Source organism: Pleurodeles waltl, chromosome 9, assembly GCF_031143425.1.
Source record: "Pleurodeles waltl isolate 20211129_DDA chromosome 9, aPleWal1.hap1.20221129, whole genome shotgun sequence".
Classification (NCBI taxonomy): domain Eukaryota; kingdom Metazoa; phylum Chordata; class Amphibia; order Caudata; family Salamandridae; genus Pleurodeles; species Pleurodeles waltl.
In genome coordinates this window covers 1,138,839,078-1,138,860,053 of record NC_090448.1, presented here as the reverse complement: position 1 = coordinate 1,138,860,053, position 20,976 = coordinate 1,138,839,078, and the positions used below count along the sequence as shown (strand labels likewise).

Genomic DNA, 20,976 nt, shown 5'->3' with positions numbered 1-20,976 from the left:
GGTCTCAGCACACAAGCTTTGTTTCTTAGATATAATTAGTTTTTATTATCTTCTAAGCTAATATAAGTCATATGTACTGGAATTATCACCATCATATTAGATAACTCAAAACGTATAAATGTAGTCAGGGTAAATAAAACATAGAACACAAACATTGCTTGTGGTCTCTCATCAATTGGTCTAGAACTCCCTTTTGTCCTGTGGCATTATGCTATTATGCTTTCTGTTGCAGAGTCATATCAGACCCTGCATCCGTGCTGTGGAACAGTGGGTGTTGAGTCAAATGCACCAAGATGAGAGCATGTCCACCGGCATCTGGTTCCTCTCTCTGCCCCTCCTTATTCAGGAAGATCTCATATAATCATAGAATTTCTATGGAGGTAGTGGGGCCATGTTACATCTTTTTTAAACATCGAGCCACACACAATGTTTTCATTTAAAGCATTCAGAGGCATGAGTATATGTTCATTTCAGACCCCCATCGAAGCCAAACGTTCAGCAAGGACATTCTGCAGGAAAACGTTTTCCCTTGTAACTGCATCTGCTGACAATGATAAGCAGTGAAGAAATTAAAAATTCACTTTCAGCTTAAGCAGCAAATAAAAGGAACACATCAGACTTTCTTGGAAACGGAATGTACATTTATTGCCCCATGGAAGTCCCTGAGAGCTGACTCATTCCTGTTAGAATTGCCTTGCCAAGGTCAGGAGGTCAGGCGTAGGAGATGGACAATCTAGCTGCCATATCTGAGTCAGGCTCCATATCATATCTACTAACTGGAGAAGACATTGGAGACAGTAAGCTTTCTTCAGCGAAGTACTCATTACAGCCAGTGCCAGAAACCATGGCCACTCCCTGGCCACTCTGTAATTGCTAATGCACTGTCATTGACATATTGGTATCGTATTGTGAACATCGATTATCAGTATAAGATGTGTATTTCATATCTATTTCATGATCATTTCTAGAGTTTTTTAGTACCAAATTTTACAATCAATATAAAAACTTAGTTGGGCGTCAATTAGAAACACAGTTCTGTTTAAATCTTTTTTTCATGCTGTCTACATATGTAAAGCTAATCAATATCCCTTCCATTGTTTGTGATCTCTCCAGCTTAGTCTCATGAGCACATTCTTCATAAAACTATAGAAATAAAATATAACAATTTCAGGGTTTTTTGGCCGACCTACTACCTCAGAAACTCTCCAGGATTATTTGAGCAATTGAAATGTTTACTTGTGCACGTTGACCATTCCAGTGATCCTATTCTTTTTGATGAAGGAATTAACGCATAAAAACGTCCTTTCTTCCCGAAGCGATATCAGGTGTACAAAACTTCTTGCTATTTTTTTGTAGGCTTTGTTGTTCCAGTGTGCCAACAAGATTTACAACGTTGTGAAGGAGGTATCTACAGAAAATTGTTTTTATATACACATATATTTTTGAGCTGCCTCTAATTTACTACTATATAGTCTAGGAACCAGAAAGAACAAAACAAATCCTAAATGTTTCTCTTAGAGATGCCCAAATTCCTCTTGGGTGGTACACTCATCCGGCATTCTAAAAGTCATGTTCAGGGTGACAGGAAATGTGTGACTTGTCATTTTAAGATTCTGTGCAGTTGATCAGGGTAAGGAGTGATCATGCGGTTAGCTTGTTCACTGTGGAACCAGGAGATCTAAGTTCTAAAGCTGAGTTCTTACTTACCAAGTACCAGCATTAGGAGGCCACCGGACGGGCATTCCACAAGGGTTAATGCACTATCAAAGGAACAGGACATTCACTTGTAATGCCATGCGTAAAAAAGCTGAAAAGGTAACATGGGTAAGGTGGATGTGATTAATGGAGTCTGTGGTGGCCAAATTAGGTTTTAAGAAAGAAAAGCTAATCGTACCAGTCGTTCTCCTGACAGAACCTCCAGCAGTTTGATGAGCATCCGTCCATCTCGAAGGTCCAGATAGAGGTCTGAGATCCGGCAGCTCACACGGGCTAGATGCGAGTTCACCCATTTTGTAAAGGTCTTCTTCTGCACGGCTTCACGTTCGTCTGGAAGTTGCAGAGGAGGATGAGTCAATTACATGAATGAAAAACCATAGTGACATCCATAAACAAATTCATCTAATACATTGGTAGATCCTCTTCAGCAAAGTAAAACTGCATAATATAATTCTCCTTATGCAGTGCACTTCCCAACTTATGCCCCTATATTAACCAAATAAAGGGAAGTATTTCCTTATCGCAAGTTCACTTTAAAAAATGATCCCTCTTAATCTGTTCTAAGATCTTTTTCCAAGCAGTAAATACCAAGAAATCCAGCTTTACTGAGCATTTAAATGCATATAAAAGTATGATGCTGAGAAGGAGGCTGGGCTTCCCAGTGATGCTTGAGAAGTAGATGCATGAAAACTGTACTGAAATGTCTGGTACTGAATTTAGTGACTTGCAGAAGGGTAGACGGCTGAGATGGTCTTGCTGGCATATGACCCCGAGATCTGATGTTCACTGCACCCTGCAGCACCAAACGTCCAACTCATGGAGTCAACCATGCCATGTCAATGTAGTGATAAACAGTATCTGGCAGGAGAGGATGATGTGCAGAAGGCGGGTGTCTTCAGACTCGAGTCTGTTCTCAACTGAAAGCCACATGATGTAGCAGTGCATACTGGTAACAGAGTTGGGTGTCACCTTTGCACAAAAAGGAAACTGACAGACCTTTGAACATTCGGGCTTAGTTTTTGTTTGCAAATGGGATAAGTAAACCAAAGTTTTTCACCTTAGTAGGTGCAGCAAGAGCTGTAAATCTCTGGACACGTGTTTCTGGGTAAGTCCTTCATCAGCAGAGAGCAGCATTTCCAGCAACCCCACAGACAAAGCTGCTCTCTGCTGATGAAGGGCTGAACCCAGAAACACGTGTCCAGAGATTTACAGCACTTGCTACACCTACTAAGGTGAAAAACTTTGGTTTACTTTAAGGATAAAAAACGAACTTGTACTGCATTTACCATGATGCACTGGGGCTGGCTGCATGCTGGAGTGTGAGGCAGGTGCTCCCTTTCTGGATTTCCTGGAATATACAAGTGTTTTCTTTTATAGTTGACTACCCCCTTATTTTTAGCCACGTCCAGCCATGACCAGATGACATTTTGGAGTAATAGCCGTGTCTTCTTGCTGCGTAAAATGGGGTTAGAGCTATTCATCGGCCCCTGGAGCCACAATAAAGTTCAAAGTGGATTAAAACACTCAACCTACAATAACTTAAGTACCTTTGGTCAGCCCTCAATATATCTAGTGTCACTGAAAACCTATAAAACGTTCATAACTTATGACAGGAAACAAAAAAGATTTAATACTCACTCACTGATAACAATCGTTCTCTGGAGCATCTATGACCTGTAGAATCCACCTCTAGTCATTTTGAGACACTCAGAGATCCAAACACTATTTGGAAAAACACCTCAAAACCCATTTGTTCAAACTTTACTTCGATTGAACCTTGCTTCTTCTTTGCCCATCCGGTTTCCTATCTTATTCTTTCTTCTCCCATCTCTTTTGGCTGCTCCTCTTTTACATTCTCACTTTTCTCACTTTCTCCTCCTCCTTGACCTCCTTTGACACTTCAGCATGCTGCTTCCACAGGGCGGTGTTCGCCTCTGTGTCCATTTTGTCACCGATTCTCACCTTTAGTACGCTACCAAATTCTAATTCCTCTTCCGGCAACCTTCATACTCTTAATTTGTAGCTTTGTTCTCTTCTCTACAAGGCCATCTCTCCCTCAAAGACAGTTTACAATACTCTGGTGGATGCTGTACTGTTAAAAGGAGTTGAACTCCTATATGTTTGTTGACATATCCTATTTTATTCTATTCTATTCTATTCTATTCTATAGGACATATTCTATTCTGAAGGGAATGTTTTAATAAACTTGAACTCATTTCTGTTTTTTAAATACATTACAAAAATAAACCCCCTGACCAGGTTGGCTCAGAAGCCTTGGTACACGTGCGAACCAGTCATCCTAACACTACGAAAAAAGGGGTCTTTAATCTAACTCTGCCTGGTAACACTGACATAAACAGATGCTTTTTGTATTAACTGGGTATGACAGCATGCAGCTGATTATGCAATGGAAATAAGTGCACTGCCAGTGTTTGTACATTGCTGCATTGAGCAAGTAACTTAGCACCTGCTCCTGTCCATCATCCATCACCCCCACAAATACTCTTCAGTTGCAGCAGTCGAGTCATAGCACATACACACAGGGCCACTAGATGATATAATTAGCTCTTACCGAAGAGAAGCCTTTGGAATAAATGCATGAGATAAAAGAGCATTATAAAATTGTTTCCATTGATGTTATCCAGAGTACTAATTATAAGACATAATCTATGTCTTCATTTGTATTTAAATAAATAAGTGCATTTCTTCTTCATAATGTATTTATTCGTATGGGTGTAATAATATTTATTATGAGTGAGATTTATTAAAATATGTCTATTGTAAATACAAATCAGGTTTAGCACAACCCAAGCACTCCCATTTTAGCTATTTTCCTTTCTCTTCCCTTCTTAGGACACACCTATTTTCAGAAAACAGCACTTTACTGTGAATTTCTTTATCAAAGTTTCCAGAAACCAGACCATCTTTAACCTCTCTTCTACTTTGGAGTCCTTCATTTTGCTACATTAGCACATATCCATCCCTTACTCACGTTTAGGCAGAAGATGTTGGACTCGCGGTCAACTATCCTTTGAGATAGTCTAATCATCTCCGGAGGATAAAGGGCGAGTCAGCTTGAAAGAGCACCCCACTTGAATAACAACTGCTTTAACTAGAGAGGAGGACCGTGATGACCCACATGATTTCTCCTTCCCATCTCCTAAAACTCACCTGACATTTTTTTTAACTACTTGATAAACTTCAAAAGTCTCGAAAGCAATTGCAATCTGTGTTTTGAAAGTTAGGAACACAAATGGGGCAAGGAAAGAAAGACTGTTAGACAAAGCCAATTGGCTGGGACAAGTGCCCATTGATGAAGCTGCTCTTATTGCTATTGGAGATGCATTGTTAAAGTATGTGCTGTTAAAACAGATTAAGAACTTCGCAAAAAACAAATGTGAAACCCCTGCTGATTATCTTGATCATTTGAAAAATATGTTTGATTGTAATTCTGGTATTGTTAATACTATGGGAACCACTCAAGAACCTGTTGGAGGGGCATTCATTCAATGGTTATTGCCCAAGATACAGGAACAATTAAGCACAATACAAATTGGTTGGCAAATGAAGGGTCTCTGAGAACTGAATTCACTTGCAAATCAGTGTGCTGCTGTGCAAGATCCAAAGAAAGAATCAACTGAAACTAAAATGAATGTCTTTGCAAGTGCAAACCTTTCAGTTCATGCCTCACTACATTCCTGATCCTGGTTCACTCTCTCTGGGTCCAGTTACTGACAGGTATGCCTTTTGCTTGAGGCCAGCATTACCTGGAAAGGTAAATTGAGCTCTATTGTGTTTTGTGCTAGTGATGGTGCCTATTTGGTCTGTTTGAAAATGAGAATCCTGTACTGGTCAATCTGTGAAAAAATAAGGATTCATGTGAAATTGATGAATCTGTGAAATCTTCACCTCAATGTCTGATGTACTTTCCACTTTATATTCCGAACAAGATCAAGCCACAGATTGTGTTTAACAGTTGAACCTGTTAAATTAGGGTAACTCACTGAAAAAACTTCCCGGCTTACCACAATATGCATTAGGCAGAGGTGGGGACCTGCCCAATCATTGCTGCATTGCTGAAGCAAGGGATTTTGGTGCTTACCATAAGCATTTGTAATCCTTCGGTTTTACACATCACCTGGTAAAACAAGCTAATATTTTGGTCAGTATGTCTGTGCGATGGATGCTGTTGTTCTGCTGGGTATTCCTGTTATATCAAACCCTGCAACCAATCTGTCAGGTATACCAATGACTCCTGCATGTTTCACTGTTGTAGAGTTGTATTTTGTCTTCTTCTCTGTTGCCATATGCACTGATAGCCAATATGTTTTTGCTTCCTCGTTTTCTGGGGGTTAACTTGATTACCACTAGTGTATACTGGATGACATTCTACCTTCTCTTTGGCAATCAAGAAAGATCTGGACAGCCTCAGCTTCCCCAAAGTACCAAGGTGGTTCAATTTGTTGATGAAAGTTTCTACTTCATTGGCTGACTGAAATGGCTACCGAATGGACATAAAAGGCCTCATTACAAGTGTGGTGTTCTGGACCACCACCTATGCGGTGGTCCGACCGCCACATAATAACCCTGGCGGTCCAACCACCAGGGAACTGCCAGCTCCGCCAGGATCTTGTATCCCGGCAGTGCCAGAGATCCTAATCCGTCAGAGCAGCACTGCATGAAGCACAGCCCTGCGGATTACGACCTCGTTGTATGCCAGCCTTTTCATGGCGGTAACACTGCCATGAAAAGGCTGGTGAAGGACATGTGCAGGGGGCCACAGAGGGGCCCCTGCACTACCCATGCACTTGGCAGTGCAGAGACCCCCTTGCCCAGCACCCTCGCAATGTCCACTGTCTGCAAAGCTACAGCATTACCGGCAGCTCAGTTATGAGCTGGAGACAATAATGCAGCCTGTTTCCCGCTGGGCCGGCGGAAGGAAACTCAGGTTTCCGCCCGCTGACCTAGCGGGAAACTCATAATCACTCTGGCGGGGAGGTCACTGTGTAGGCAGCGGCTACCCTGTCAGAGTTAGGCGGACAGGCTTTTCTGCCCGCCAAACTCGAAATGAGAGCCAAAGTGTCTAAAGAGAAACATTTTTGTTTACATCATGCCTGATATTTAAGTTACAGCATCTTGGCAGTAGAAAGACGCATGTCTGCTGACTGGATGGAAAGTATCCATTAGTTCCTCAGGCCTGTAACTGTCTCCCGGGCATGCACTCTTTGGGTGATGGCAAGGTAGTGTAGGCAGTACATTCTGGGGTGTGCTAATATTGTGAAATCGTTGTAAGATATCATCAAGAAGTAAACCCCAGAACCTTTGCATTGGTTAAAAGAGGTAGAACAAGTGTTTGTATCTCTGAAACAAGAATGATCCTCTACACCAACATTAAGATTACCCGATTATGCCAAATCATTAACATTATGTTGCCAAGAGAGGAGGGATTTGCTTTGGGTTTGTTGGCACAAGATCGTGACAAACCCAATAGCTTATTATCCCTTGACCTTGCAAGCCATGGAGGTGGCGCTGACACTTTGCCTGTGTACAGTGGCTGCTGCTGCCCACCTGGTTGAAGTATCTAATGCACTGTGTTTGGATCACTTCTCTTTATTGCTGTACTTCATGCTGCAGCTGTCAAGATACAAAATACTATTACTTTTTGATTCACATATAACATTGTTACTGTTAGATATTGGGTTTCTGGTTGCACCTAAGCCAGGCAGAACCCACCACTCTAGTCAGGGAAAGCTAGTTACATACTGGAGATCACCTGGCTCACCCTCTAATAGGTTGGCACACAGCAGTCGTGGCTTATCCACAGAGGTCATGTGTAAAGCATTTGTGCAACACACTAACACCAGTGACACAGTAAATGCACAATAAAAGAGACAACATACAGGGTTATGTAAACATATATGCCATATATTGTAAATAGATCATTGGGTCACAAAACCACATAGGTCATAAGTACAATGCAGTTTGCACAGCTACTGAACAGTTCCCAATATCCTTCTAAATGCAGCAGGAGACACATACTATCCCCACAGGCAATACCATATGCATACATCAACCCTCAGATAGCAGGATGATAGGAATCACAACCACTGTGTGTGTAATGTGAACGAATTAGGAACACGAAGGTACATGAATCATTACCTCAGTGTAGATAATATATTCTTGGTCGTAGAGCATCCATAATACCTAAACGATTACTTTGTATGCATGTGTCACCTAGATCTTGCAGTTTTCACATATATACTAGGTGTCATCATAGCATCAGAGATTATACTGAGCATGAGATGTGACCAAGCAAGAATTAGGCACAAGTCCCACCATATGTCACCAGAAAGGCATACATCACCAATTATTCCCACAACAGAGTAGGGGCCAGTGCACTTTGCACTCCTATTACACGTTACATGGAAGAAGTGAATTTATGGTGATTGGTTATGGCAAGCCTTCCAGGAAGGGGAGCCTTCACTAAGGGCTTCCACCCACTAGCAACAGTACCCCTCCCCAAGGTAGGGACTAACACAGGAGGGCAGGGGCTGTCACCGGGGATATAGCAGGGAGGCCCCTGAGGTCTCCCCGCACACAGGATTGTCACACAGCAGCTGTCTGCGAGTGGGCGCGCAGCTGCAGTAGCAAGAGTACCACTCCTTTCTTTCACCGAGTCCTCCGCTGATCCAGGGATAACAGTGAGACACACACGTCTCTGAGGGGGAGTGTAGGAAGTGCCTATGTGCTGCTTCTGGTGACCGGAAGCTGCAGGCGGTGCTCAACATACGCTAAGGAGAGAAAACAAAGGAGCACTCTGGCCATGCTGACTTCTCCTGGGGCCAAGCACCCCGAACACACTGGCAGATTAAGCTGAGGTCAGCTGGCACTCCGGCAATGCAAACCGCTTCAGAACGTGTTCACTTCAGGGGAGTGTACATCGCTCCTCACGTGCTGAGAAGCAATAAAATGCTCCCCAATCTATACTTTCAGGCACCAATACCAAAATATAGCGCTTCTACAGCCGGTATAGTTGCAGGGCCAGGGGCAGCCAATGCACAACAGTAATCCCATGCTGGCCCCTGGGAGAACACTGAAGGGAACACAAGGCAGGCAGCAGTGTGCATGGAGGCGAGCACTTTAATGCACTGAATGGCGGTTCCTCTTGGAAGTCCTGCAGTGCCTTTGTAGTCCAGGATCAGTGAACAGACTGGCAGCAGGGCAACTAGCAGAAAAACACTCCAGGGAGTCTTTTATGACATCCAGCAGCATCAGATAGCAGGGCAACCACAGAAGAGCAGTCCAGATAAGTCCTTTTTGCAGTCCTTCCGACAGAGGTTCAGTTCCAGTACCAAAAGTGCTCCAAAAATCATGGTACGTAGTCTCCAGGTGCCTAGCTTCTAGAAGGTGTGAGAGGTCTCCAGCCAGATCTGACCTGACCAGTTCCCAGAATTTCTCTTCTCCCCCAGTCTGGCTCCAGACATCAGTAGGGGGTAAATATGCCCTGTGTGTGAGGGCAGGACACGGCCTATTAAAGTGTAAAGTGTGAATGACCCTCCCTCTCTCCCAGCACAGGAAGCCCATCAGTATGTAGGTGAATGCAGTTGTAACCCTGCCCCACCTAACCCTCCATGATGGATGGCTGTCTGGACAGTATGCACAAAGTGGAGCTGTCACTCAGTCCTAGACATGGATTGGAGTCAGGCTGCAAAGCACCAGAGTTATGAGCACAGAGAAATGGCCACTTTCTAAATGTGGCATTTCTAAAATAGTAATGTAAAAACCACCTACACCAGTACACAGGATTTCTCACCACCATTCCAAACATACCAAACATGCCCATGCTACTCTTCACAGATCAGAAGTCACCACCTAGACATATATAAATGAAATAGACTGTTTTTCACCACTAGGACATGTAACATGTAAACATATATGTCCTACCTTTTACATACACAACACCCTGCCTATTGGGCTATCTAGGGCCTGCCTTAGGGAGACTCAGGTGTAGTCAAAGGGGAGCTAAGGCCTTGGCATGTAGCTGGACTTGTCAAGCCAATGTGGCAGTAAACTGCACAAGCAGGCACTGCAGTAGCAGGCCTGAGGGAAGTTTGAAAGGCTACTTCTGTCGGTGGCGCAATAAGAGCTGCAGACCCACTAGTAGCGTTTAATATACAGGCGCTGGGTATATGGTATACCACTTTACAAGGGACTTATTGGTAAATTAAATAAGCCAAGTATGAGTAATCCAATTATACTAGGTTTTAGGGGAGAAAGCACATGCAGTTTAGCACTGAATAGCAGTGGTAAGTACCCAGAGTCCTAAAGCCTGCAAAAGGAGGGTCAGAAAAATAGGAGGAAAAAGACAAAATGTTTGGGGATAATCCTGCAGAAAGGGCCATTTCTAACAGTTACAATTACCTCAGCTTCCCTTTTCTCTATGGTTCTGGATGTGGAACCTCAAGATTGTATTCTAACAACTGCCCACTTGATCAACCCTCGTACTGACCTCACTGATGCACACTTAACAAATTGTGATCTTGTGCATTGCATTGATGGTTTATGTTGCAGAAATGATCAAAATAAATTTAGTTGCTAGATTTACTATCTGCACCATAAAGTTGTTGGCTTTATTTTTTTACTTCATGTACATTCTGCTTATGGAGCTGAACTGGTAGCCCTCACTCGTGCTCGCATCTCAGCTGGACTGAAAACTGTAATACGCTTTTGGAGAGGCCCATGACTTTGAACTCATGCGGAGGCAACAAAGGTTTTCAATCCAGCAGAAAGCCCTGTCAAAAACGGCTATTATGTATTTTAATGTATTCAGTTACCAATATGTTGCCCTTGTCAGTTGAGAAATCATGATTTGTGCTACAAGTACCACTGGTGTGTTGCTAAATCCCCTTAAATTGTATTATCAAACATGTGCCACATGCCCGGCTGCCTACCCACCTCTATGGTTCCCCTTTGCCAATATACAAATAGATTTAATTCAAATGTTTGACTTTTGTTCTTTTGTTTATATTCTAGTTGTGGTGTGCATGTTCTCAGAGTGATTTGATGCTGACCTGTGTTACTGATTTAATGCTATTGTTGGTGGTAAGGAACTGCTCTGAGATTTTATTGTAAAGATTGGAATCCTCTCCGAATCAGAAGTGGCAATGGAACCCACTTTGTGTCCTCTGTAGATCAGAAACTGTGTAAAGTTTTAATGATTAAACAATACCTTCATTGTGCTTACTACCCTGAGTCCTCTGAGAAAGCTGAATGTTATGATGGGACCTTGAAAAGCAAACTATCTATGATGTGTGCAAAAACTGTGTGTATTCAGCACACATACAAAATGGAAAAGTTTAAAGGCTTAATTTACTATTCTGTTCTTGTTTTCTCCCTGTCCTTGTTTTAGACTACAATCCTACAAATATATGTCTCTAATTAAATGATCAAGGCAATCAACTACTGTCGGAACGAAATGTTTAAAAAGTTATTTAACAAATTACAGTTTGTACAAAATAAAACATTTCTTAGAAGAATGTCAATATGATGAACCATAGCAAGGATAGAAATGTCTATAAGGCCTCAATTTGTATTACTATGACCTCCGTAATTATGAAAGAAAATAAGGTTTATAAAGAAGTAATCAGCTAATATAAATAACTTTTAAATAATATGTACTCATACAAACAGAGAGCACACATACCTTCAAGCATTTATGTAAATGAAGTATAATTATAATAAACTCTTAAGTGAAAAAGCAGAAGCATAGATTCTGAAATAGAAAACGAACACTTTGATTCCAACATGGCTAGACAGGAAGCATCAACCAACCTCAATAAGAGACATCAATGGTTCAAAATCTTCATTATCCAATCAAAGGATTTACTTACAACTATGCACAAAGTTCAGTTTCTAAAAAAAAACACACAACCGCTGCTCCCAATGACAAAACATCACACCTGAGGGTTTGCAGTCTTTTTTATTTTCAAACTTTCCTCAAGCAATATTTAAATCCCAAAATTACACTTGTGAAGCATTGTAGATAGCAGAAAAAGAGCAACAATATGTGCCTGCCAAATCCTTCCAATTGCAAGGATATCATTTACTGAATTTGCCTTGTCCCTACTGCAAATCTCCAAGGAGGGTGGGGGAGATGAGTGGTAGATTTGTCATTATAGCCCCTATTCTCTGGATCACCCTCTCTCATGAGAGTCCGGCCCTCCCCTCCTTGATTGCTTTTAGCAAAGCAAGCAGTTCACTCTATGAACAGAAAGTCTTCAAGGGGAACAAATATAATCTCTGATCTCAGATGTGATCTTGACGTCATCAACGTCAATAAATCACAAAACAAAATAATTAATGCTAATTCTGTATCTCTGATAATGAAATTAAATGCCACATCAAAATATAGCAGGTTTTACAAAGATATGTTTTAAATAGCAAACAAAATATCCCACAACCTTAAGATAAATCAGAGTAAAACCAAGGGAACATATTTCCTCACACTTAAAGAAACTTTGGGGGTCATTCTGACCCTGGTGGCCGGAGGCCGCCAGGGCCACCGACCACGGGAGCACCGCCAACAGGCTGGCGGTGCTCCCACGAGCATTCTGACCGCGGCGGTTCAGCCGCGGTCAGAAGCGGAAAGTTGGCGGTCTCCCGCCGACTTTCCGCTGCTCGGGGGAATCCTCCATGGCTGCGGAGCGCCAAGGTTAAAATCAGGCCCTTTGTCTTAAGGAACACAAAGACAGGAAAGATGACTGGGAAATGGGTCCCAGTATGGTTTTTATGGACCAACATTAGTCATATATTTGGACATACACAACAAGCAGTTCCTCTTCTACACACATTGGACAATGACAACTGCCTTACAGTCCATTGATCACCTACATTTCATATTTTGTTACTCTGTTGGTTATTCTGTCAACTCCCATAACATCACAATGCTACCATTTAGTGTACATATACAGTATAAACATCAGGGGTCCCCAAAAAAGATGGTGCATTAGTTAAGGACAACTGACAACAAATGCAATGAGGCGAGTGGGAAACTAAATCATTTGCGATTCTACAGCTCATCAATTATTGGCCTTTGGCGAACATCTATATTTAAGTGAAAAACATACTAAAACAAAAGAAGGCACAATTTTACTAAAGGTTATGTTGTTTATACTGGTGCTTAAATCAGTTCTCTTTCTTAATCTCTCAAAAATCATTTTAATCAGCTTGTGTTTATACCAAATGGCCAATCTATATCATGCAATGTGAAAGTACAATGTGTGGACTATTTACAGACTTACTCAAACCTGAATATCAATAGTTGTATTCAGTAATTTGTACTCTATAGGCACATGCTCTGACCATCAACAACAAGACTTCAGCACAGCAACTTAAGTCAGGCCTCTACAAGTGTTTAATAATATGCTTTACAGAAAAGCCATAATCATTATTTTACTTGCTGGTAAATGAGTTTACACATATGTTTGTATCCTTATTCATTCTATTATTTTTTATACGTTTTTGTACACTGTCTTTTATCATGTTTTGGTTCTTTTGCTCTACTACTCATATATCTATTTTAAATTATGTTTAATGTTCTATTGCTTTTGATTGTGTATTATTCAAATTAGATAAAGAAAGACGTTGGGGTCTCAAAATAAAAATAAAACAGCAATACATGCTCTTGTTTTAAATTAATTATATCTGAAAGTAAACTTCAATCCCAATCACAAAAAATGAGTTATCTCCTTGAATCTGGCATTAAACAACCACATGCCACTGAACAATCAAAAGGAACAAGTGCTGAATTTAAACCTCTAACACATAAATGACACAGAGAACGTAATGCTGGAAACAACACGACGGTCGGTCGGTATCCAGTACCTGCTAAAGCTTTGATCCTGGATCTCTCAAACAGCCGTGCCGAACTGTTGTCATTGTCAACCCCATCATCCACAATTTCCCAGCGTGTGTTGATGTGGCTATATTGCTGCTGGATCTCCAAGTTATCGAAATCTCTTGGGGTGGTCATCTTCTTCCTCTTTTAGGTCCAGGAGCTGCTGTGGTCATGGAGGATTCCTACACGACAAAGATGTGACTCTATTATGACTGATCCATTACACTGTCTTTTGTTATGTTCCAATATCATACAACTACTCACATGTCTATTTTAAATTATGCTAAATTTAGTATTGTTTTTCTGATTAAATAGTGCTCACATTTGACCAAAAAAACTTGAGAGCTTAAAATAAATACAAACAAAGCAGCAACATATTTGTAAGATCTAATAATCTGTAGCAAAATGGTGCAGCTTATGTTCCTAGAAACACATTAATTCTGATCACATTGAATGCCCTCCTGGATGGTGCACATCCAAATTGGTCATACAGAATCTGGCACTGCAATTTTCTTGTGTCATCCCTTTTGAGAGGCATCTCTCTAATTAATGTTTATGCCATATAAATGGGGAGATGGCTGCTTTTCATGGGTGTCAACTTGCAATATTATAAAAAAAAAATCCCTGAGCTTTCAAGCTGTGTTTGCAAATAGAAACACAATTGGAAGTGCAGCCCAGAGCCCGCTTGTGGGCACACAAAGTTAAAAAGGAGAATGTAAGACACAAAAACGTGGGGGTAAACGTTTAAATTAATTGCGTAAGCCGGTTATGACATCATACTGGGGTACAGACAATAAATGGCACTGAGGTTAAGTAATGCGTTTGTTGGTGTAAAACAAAAATAAATATTTATGATGAATTGAATATTTCTAGTTTGTCATAAAGCAAATCTAATACTGGGATAGTGTAAGGTGGATGTTCAGAAATACAAAACTGAAACTAAAGTAGAGAAAAGTCAGTAAAGACTAATGGGAAACTGAAACCTTTACCTGATGGCGAGTTAACTCAAAGGATAAAGTAGCAAAGTGAAAAAAAGAAAAACTGAGTTAGATCCCATTGCAGCTTTTAAACGTTTTAGTCAAAGCAGTTTTGGGGTAGAAACTCTTAGAAAAACACTTCTGGTGGGAAAATTCTTTAATTAAACATTGTTTACAGGACATTTCGCCTTCAAAAACCTTTTTCGGTATGGAAAGCACCTCATGAAAATGATCAAATTTGCTATACTTATCAAACTTCACAAACTTTGCAAAGTGTGAAGAAAGCCAAAATTGTATCCATCTTCAAAAGCAAAACATTAAAAACAAATCGCTTAAAGGTACAATTTAAGTGGTATTTATTTATTTATAGTTTCAGTTAATTAAAACCATAACAATTTTTCCAAATTGCATCATAAAAACATTCTGAAAAAAATGAAAGAATAAAAATTTTAAGACAGAAAATGTAAACTGGTGAGTCATAAAAAGAGGGAAGAAGAGCAATTTTACGTTTTAGTGTCCTTGAAATAAAGAAAAAGAAAATGTCTCGCTTAAAAATGGGAGATAGAAGAAATACAGGCCAGTAGCACTTCAGTTTATTACTGTCCTGGAGCTTAAGGTAGGTCATTGGTGCTTATGAGGCTTCCAGGGTGCGCAACTGCCCGACCCAGTAGAGCTAACAGCCTGAACATCACTTTTAATGCATGACGCGTTTCAAGAATTCGACGAACGTACAGTTTAGCTGGGGGTCATGCGGATTGAAGCAGGCTAATATGGCTCCTCTGCAGGTCCTGGTACAAAATTTCACCACAAAAAAACAAGACGAGGTTTCCAGTCAGCTTGCAAGGAGGAGGAGATTCAAGTAAAAATCTCTAACGAAATGGCCAGATCTACTCTATGTGTGACAGAGCATTGCACCGTGGGGAAGAATGACTCCTGAAACTCTTGCTGTTTGTGGAAAAGGCTGCTTTATTGTAAACAAGCATTGCTCAATTGCAATTTAAAAATCCTTGGCTTACCCGCATACTCTCTACCATCCACAGCATATGTAACACCCCTACACTCCTAACCATTACCCAACCATTATGGCTTTAATTTCCTATTGCATTCTCCTAATCCTAAATATCCATCGACTACCAGTCAGGCGTGCCTCACCAGGCCCACATTGCCTCCAGTTCTATTCCTTGCTAAGGTTTTTGCCCTTGCTTTGCTAATTCTAAAGTCCTTTGTAGAGGTGTTATTTCTCCTTCTACTCCCATCCAGTCCTGTGTCGCCCCTACTACCTCCATTTCCCTTGCACCATAGATACTGTTCCCCAATACCAGTACCGTGAGGTGCACACCATCTAGTATGAACACCAGATATTTATTCCCAAAATCAAAATGTCTCACTACCCCACCTTGTATGCCTCACAGACCCCAACACCTCCCTATTAACATCTTTTCAAGCCCTATTAGTCGCCGCAGGTTTGTGTTGCCCTCCACAACATTTTTCTATTAAACTGTGTCCAAAGCGTATCTGCTCTTTCCCTCTTGCTGAATCACCTTTGTGTACCTTTACTGCATTTTCAGTGAGCTCTAATGCCCATTCAAGCTCACCTATTGGTCAGAAGACTGTCACATTGTGTGTTCCTCTGCACACATCACAATGGAGAGGTTGCAAATCCACATGTTTTTCATCTGGGTACCAGCAGTTCCATAACTTACTTATCGTCACCCTCTTCCCTTTCCCTCTCTGATCTGACTCCAGACTCTGCTATGTAACCTCCCCTTCGACTAGCATCACCCTCAGGTTTATGCCCTCATAGTCCTTAGCTTCCAGGACCTCAGGTGTCTTAATCTTCCCAAAGAATAAGATTGCAAATATAGCCCCAAATAATTATACTTCTGAGGTGGAAGCACACAGGTCTCACAGGAAGCATGATCTCTTCCAATATGTGCACCCTGGTGCTCGCCTCCTGCCCTGTGACCTTCCCTTCTGTCTGGTCCAACCTTCTAGCATCAGCCTCACAATTACCCTCACTCATTTTGCATCCAAAAGCATTTCCCATGGAATTTTATCCCTGACAGCTTTCCCCAGCAACGTTATTATTTTTCAATCATGGCTGTCACAAAATTCACAACATAAGACCCTCCTTGACATCATGCCTGTCCAGTCTCTGCCACTCCTTTTCACTGCTATTGGCAAGCTCTTCCCATGTCTTCTAGTAAGTACTCCTTACAGATGGAGATAACAAGCTGTCCACCAACTGCAGCAACCTCACAGTTATTAGGTTCCATATTTCTTCCAGAACTGACTCACAATGTTGGTCTTCTGTCATGACTAGTCTGCTAAATCTCGACCACTGAAAGTGAGACAAGAGATTGGACGCCTCATTGCCCACCCAAGCATGAGTCTTGCTTGAAACATATCACTCCGTTGCAGGCTTCTCAACACTGACACAAGTGACAGCCTCCAGTACTCACTGGTTATTGACTGACAGTTTGTTGATCACTTACATCACAGACTCATTGTAGATGACAAACATCACCTTCTTGTTTTCCAGTTCCCTCCTCCATAATGTCATCACCAGCACTACTGAAAGAATACCAATAAAGCTATGCTGTGTTTGTCACTCTTCTGGTCCTTGGGCCACTTCTCTGCAAAACTATGTCCATTCCAGTAAAGCTGAAACCCCCAGACACATCCAAAAATATTTCTACCATTCAAGTGACTGGGTTAGTTTTCAGCCACATTGTAACTCATTATAACTGTCCAGGAACTTAATTCATGTCACCAAGTCCTGTCACACCTAATCCAAAATCCTAACCCAGTTGAGTGTTTGTGGGACTCGCATTACAGCAACATGGGTTTGCAGATAGCAGTGCCCAGAGTGACCATTTGGCAAGCATAGTTCACACGACCCAGAACCTGCTGCATTTTTCTTATCTCACATTTCTTTTTGTCAGACACTTTATGTAGCTTAGATTGCCAGCTTATCAGTTGGTAAAGGTGAGTCAATGGCCATAAAGCCTGGTTCTAAGCCAGTAAGGGTGTTCTTTGATACCAGGGTCTTTAATATTTTCCAGTGCCCATAGCATCTAGGATTTGTCAGGTACTTCTACCAGCATTCTCCTTAAGTGTCCAAATTCTCCTGCGCTCCCATTACAGTCAACTATCAGAAAATCTCTGAGATAATGCAGCACTTGCTCAGATCCCGATACTGAATTTACAACTAAAAAAGTGCTGAAAGTTTTGAAAACTGCCAATTTCACTGAACAGCCCATCAGCATTGCCTTGTCAACAAATAGCTGACCTTCAAATAGAAACCCTAATAAGGAAAACACACCTGGGTGCATGAGCAGTACCTAGGAAGTGGACTGAATGTCTGACTTAACCATCTTGGCTCCAACCCTGCATTTTCAAACCACGATAATGGTCCAGTCAATGGTCGACTATAACATCGAGCACTTGCTACTATCAATACAGACAATTAGCAACCCTCCTATTGACCAAGATAATGGGTAAGTCAGCATGGACTCACATTTTGCCTTTTTCAATACTACTAGCCATGAGATGACAGGCTTGGTAAGGGTAATGGCCAAAGGGGCCTGCAAATTTCCCCACCTGATTCTCTTTTATCAACTTAGCTTGCGCAATCTTTGCCACCCTTGCACTGAACTAACGCTATCAGTCCAACAACCCAGCTGAGGTCCCCAGGGTGAAATCCTGAACCTGACACTAATTCCTTCCCTCAAATTTCACTCCACTGCAATGTTTGGGTATTTTCTCAACCATGGATCTATAACCTCTAATTTGATTGGTGTACTGGACCTTGCCCAAAGGCCTTCTTCTATTCTCCCAACCTCTGAAACCTCCCATTGCTCCTTGCCCACTAACCCATTGCACCAGATGGTGTTTTCGGTTGCATTTGGAGCATTTGCACATGCACTTATATGCCAATCTATAGCAAGCACCTTTATTTGAATCACATCATACTCCCACCATTCTGTTCTTGAAATGGCACTTGGAAGAGGAGTAAAGCACATGCCTCTGAAGCACTGTTACAAGTTTAGTCACTGTCATCAAATGGATCATAGTTAATCTCACCCCATGTCTTGAACAGATCTCACCCTAACCTCTTCATCATACCTCAGCCAAGCTAGCCCCCAAAGCTGATCTAGGCCATCCTAATGACCTCTAAGTATCTGAAAAGAGCCACGTTGATCTCTATGTATTACTCATAAAACACTGTGGCATAAATGGTGAATGTCCCTGTCCATCTTTCTATGTTGGTGGGTAGCTTGGGTTGGTTTGCAATCTACCACTTCTCTGCCTTTGACCTTATTCTCTGTCCACGTTTTTTCTTTTACATATGTAATTAAGTGACCCCCTAAATGTTCAGCTAAGCTCGTATGTGGCACTTTTACCTCTGTTCCTATCCCTTTCTTGCCTGCTTCCTTCACACTGTCTTGCCTTTCCTTTCTCTACCATTACCTCAACCACCGCTTTTCTACTTGTGTGCTTCTGTGTTCACTTAGATGGCTAGCAAACCTTGCTCTGCAGCTAACACTGGTGCCTACCCTCTCTTGCTGTCATCTTCCCCTTCATTGGCTATGAATGTTTGATGTAACACAAAAGGATGATGGATGGAGTGCTGACAATGCAAACACTCGCCCCCAGTCACAGATCTGGGTTTAATCCATCATTCTTTTGCTCACCATGCCACCCCAGTTCGGACCCAGCCATATGCAAATCAGTCTTGACCCTGTTCCTCATGGGAACAGTTCAGCCCGAACTGCCAGGCCAGGTCCTCCCTGGACCAGAAACAAGGATCCTGGGACCGGTTTTCAGGGTATCACCCTTCTTCAGCCAGGCTAGCTTGATTCCAGTGGCACAGTGAGCAAGGGACCCACGTCTGGGAGGACCTGGCTTGGCAGTTCGGCAGCTGGGTCCAAACTGGGGTGGCATGGTGAGCAAAAGAACGATGGATTAAACCCAGATCTGTGACTGGGGGTGAGTGTTTGCATTGTTCAGCACTCTGTCCATCATCCTTTTGTGTTGCTATGAATGCTTGATGTAAACCTGACCTAGGAGTCCCACCATGTTCTTTGAAATGACATAAACCCAAAATCCTTCCTTTTCCTGGCATATCCACCATTTTAGTCTCCTTTTGACTCGATGTATCTCACTATTCCCCTTCATACTCACATTCTGTTAGTGTCCCTGAGAGTTTAGGTCCCAGAACACTGGGCTTTCATATCCCTGCCTCTCCTTTCTCCAACCTCCTTCTGTTCTCTTTCCCTTGCACCTTGTCATCCCTGAATTGACTGTAGCTAGCCACTCTTCTCTCTCCTCCCCCCTTTGCCTACCAAAGTTTCTCTTTGCTTCTTCTTTCCATGGCTCTAGGTACTATTGGGATGGTTGCCATTGTCTTCCTATTCTCCAGGACTTCACACCTGAACATCTACCTCATCCTCTGAATGGCTTGCTTCTTCCTCCGAAGACCCATTCAGTTCCTCAAAGTCATCTCATCATTATCTACCAATGCACAGCTCCTTACTTTGAACACGGCTGGCCAAGGGGTTCACTTTCCCCTGCCCCAGGAACGTAAGCCTCAGCACTACCCCCCAAAGTGTCTGCTCTACGGCCTGAATTCCCCCCAAACCGAACTCCCAATTCCCCTTCTACATCTTTGATATCCAGCCCTCTTGAGGTGAGGGAGTTCTTCCTTCCCTTGCAATGGTGGCCACACTTTTTCATGGTACTGTACCTGGTGCACAGGGGGCAGATGCCCTAATGAACCTGCCCCTAATCACTGGTATCCTCAACCTGAAGTAGGTACACTTCCTCTCAGACGTGTCAGCTTCTGCTGTCTGTCCAACCCCTTCTTTATGTCAACCACTCTGGAACACTTTTGCCTTGTGCTCCAATCTTTTAATTTTCATATGTCCTCTACTCAAGTGCTCCACGCTGCTGCTTGCTCTGCTTGCCCCCTTCAGGAGAACCTTGTCATCTTATACCTTCTTCCAGGGCTCCTGACCTGCTGTTATCCCATTCCACTGCCCACAGTGCCATTGTTCCCTGTCTTGAGCATAGCGTCTTCCTCTTCCTCCCCATCTAGGGCGGTCTAGGCCTTCCTAGTAATGGGGCACAACTGCTCGCTTTTTATTTATGTTTGTTTACATGGTGGCCAGGTCACTGCTTAACTCTAATGATGCACTGGTCCTAAATTTGCCCTAAAATGGATAAAACAATCAAAGCTTTGAAAATCAAAAGTGATACCGATACAGAGCAAACTATAACAAGGAATCCATACAGAGCAAAATCTAACAAGAAAAGCTTGCACAGAGAACTAAAACAAGACTCCAAACATAGGAAAATCAAACACGAAGACGATGCATTAAAAAA

The 20,976-nt window shown here is 42.1% G+C and overlaps 1 protein-coding gene across 1 annotated transcript in view; it reads right to left on the bottom strand.

Moving 5' to 3' along the window:
* SPTB (spectrin beta, erythrocytic) overlaps nt 1-20,976 on the bottom strand; it is a 194,161-nt gene that overhangs the window by 126,771 nt on the left and 46,414 nt on the right. Inside the window, exons 2-3 of the mRNA XM_069208909.1 lie at nt 13,600-13,794; nt 1,895-2,046 (exon numbers count right to left, since the gene is read on the bottom strand). Of these exons, the coding sequence (XP_069065010.1) occupies nt 1,895-2,046; nt 13,600-13,747 (300 nt within the window). The 5' untranslated portion in view covers nt 13,748-13,794. The remainder of the gene's footprint in view (nt 1-1,894; nt 2,047-13,599; nt 13,795-20,976) is intronic.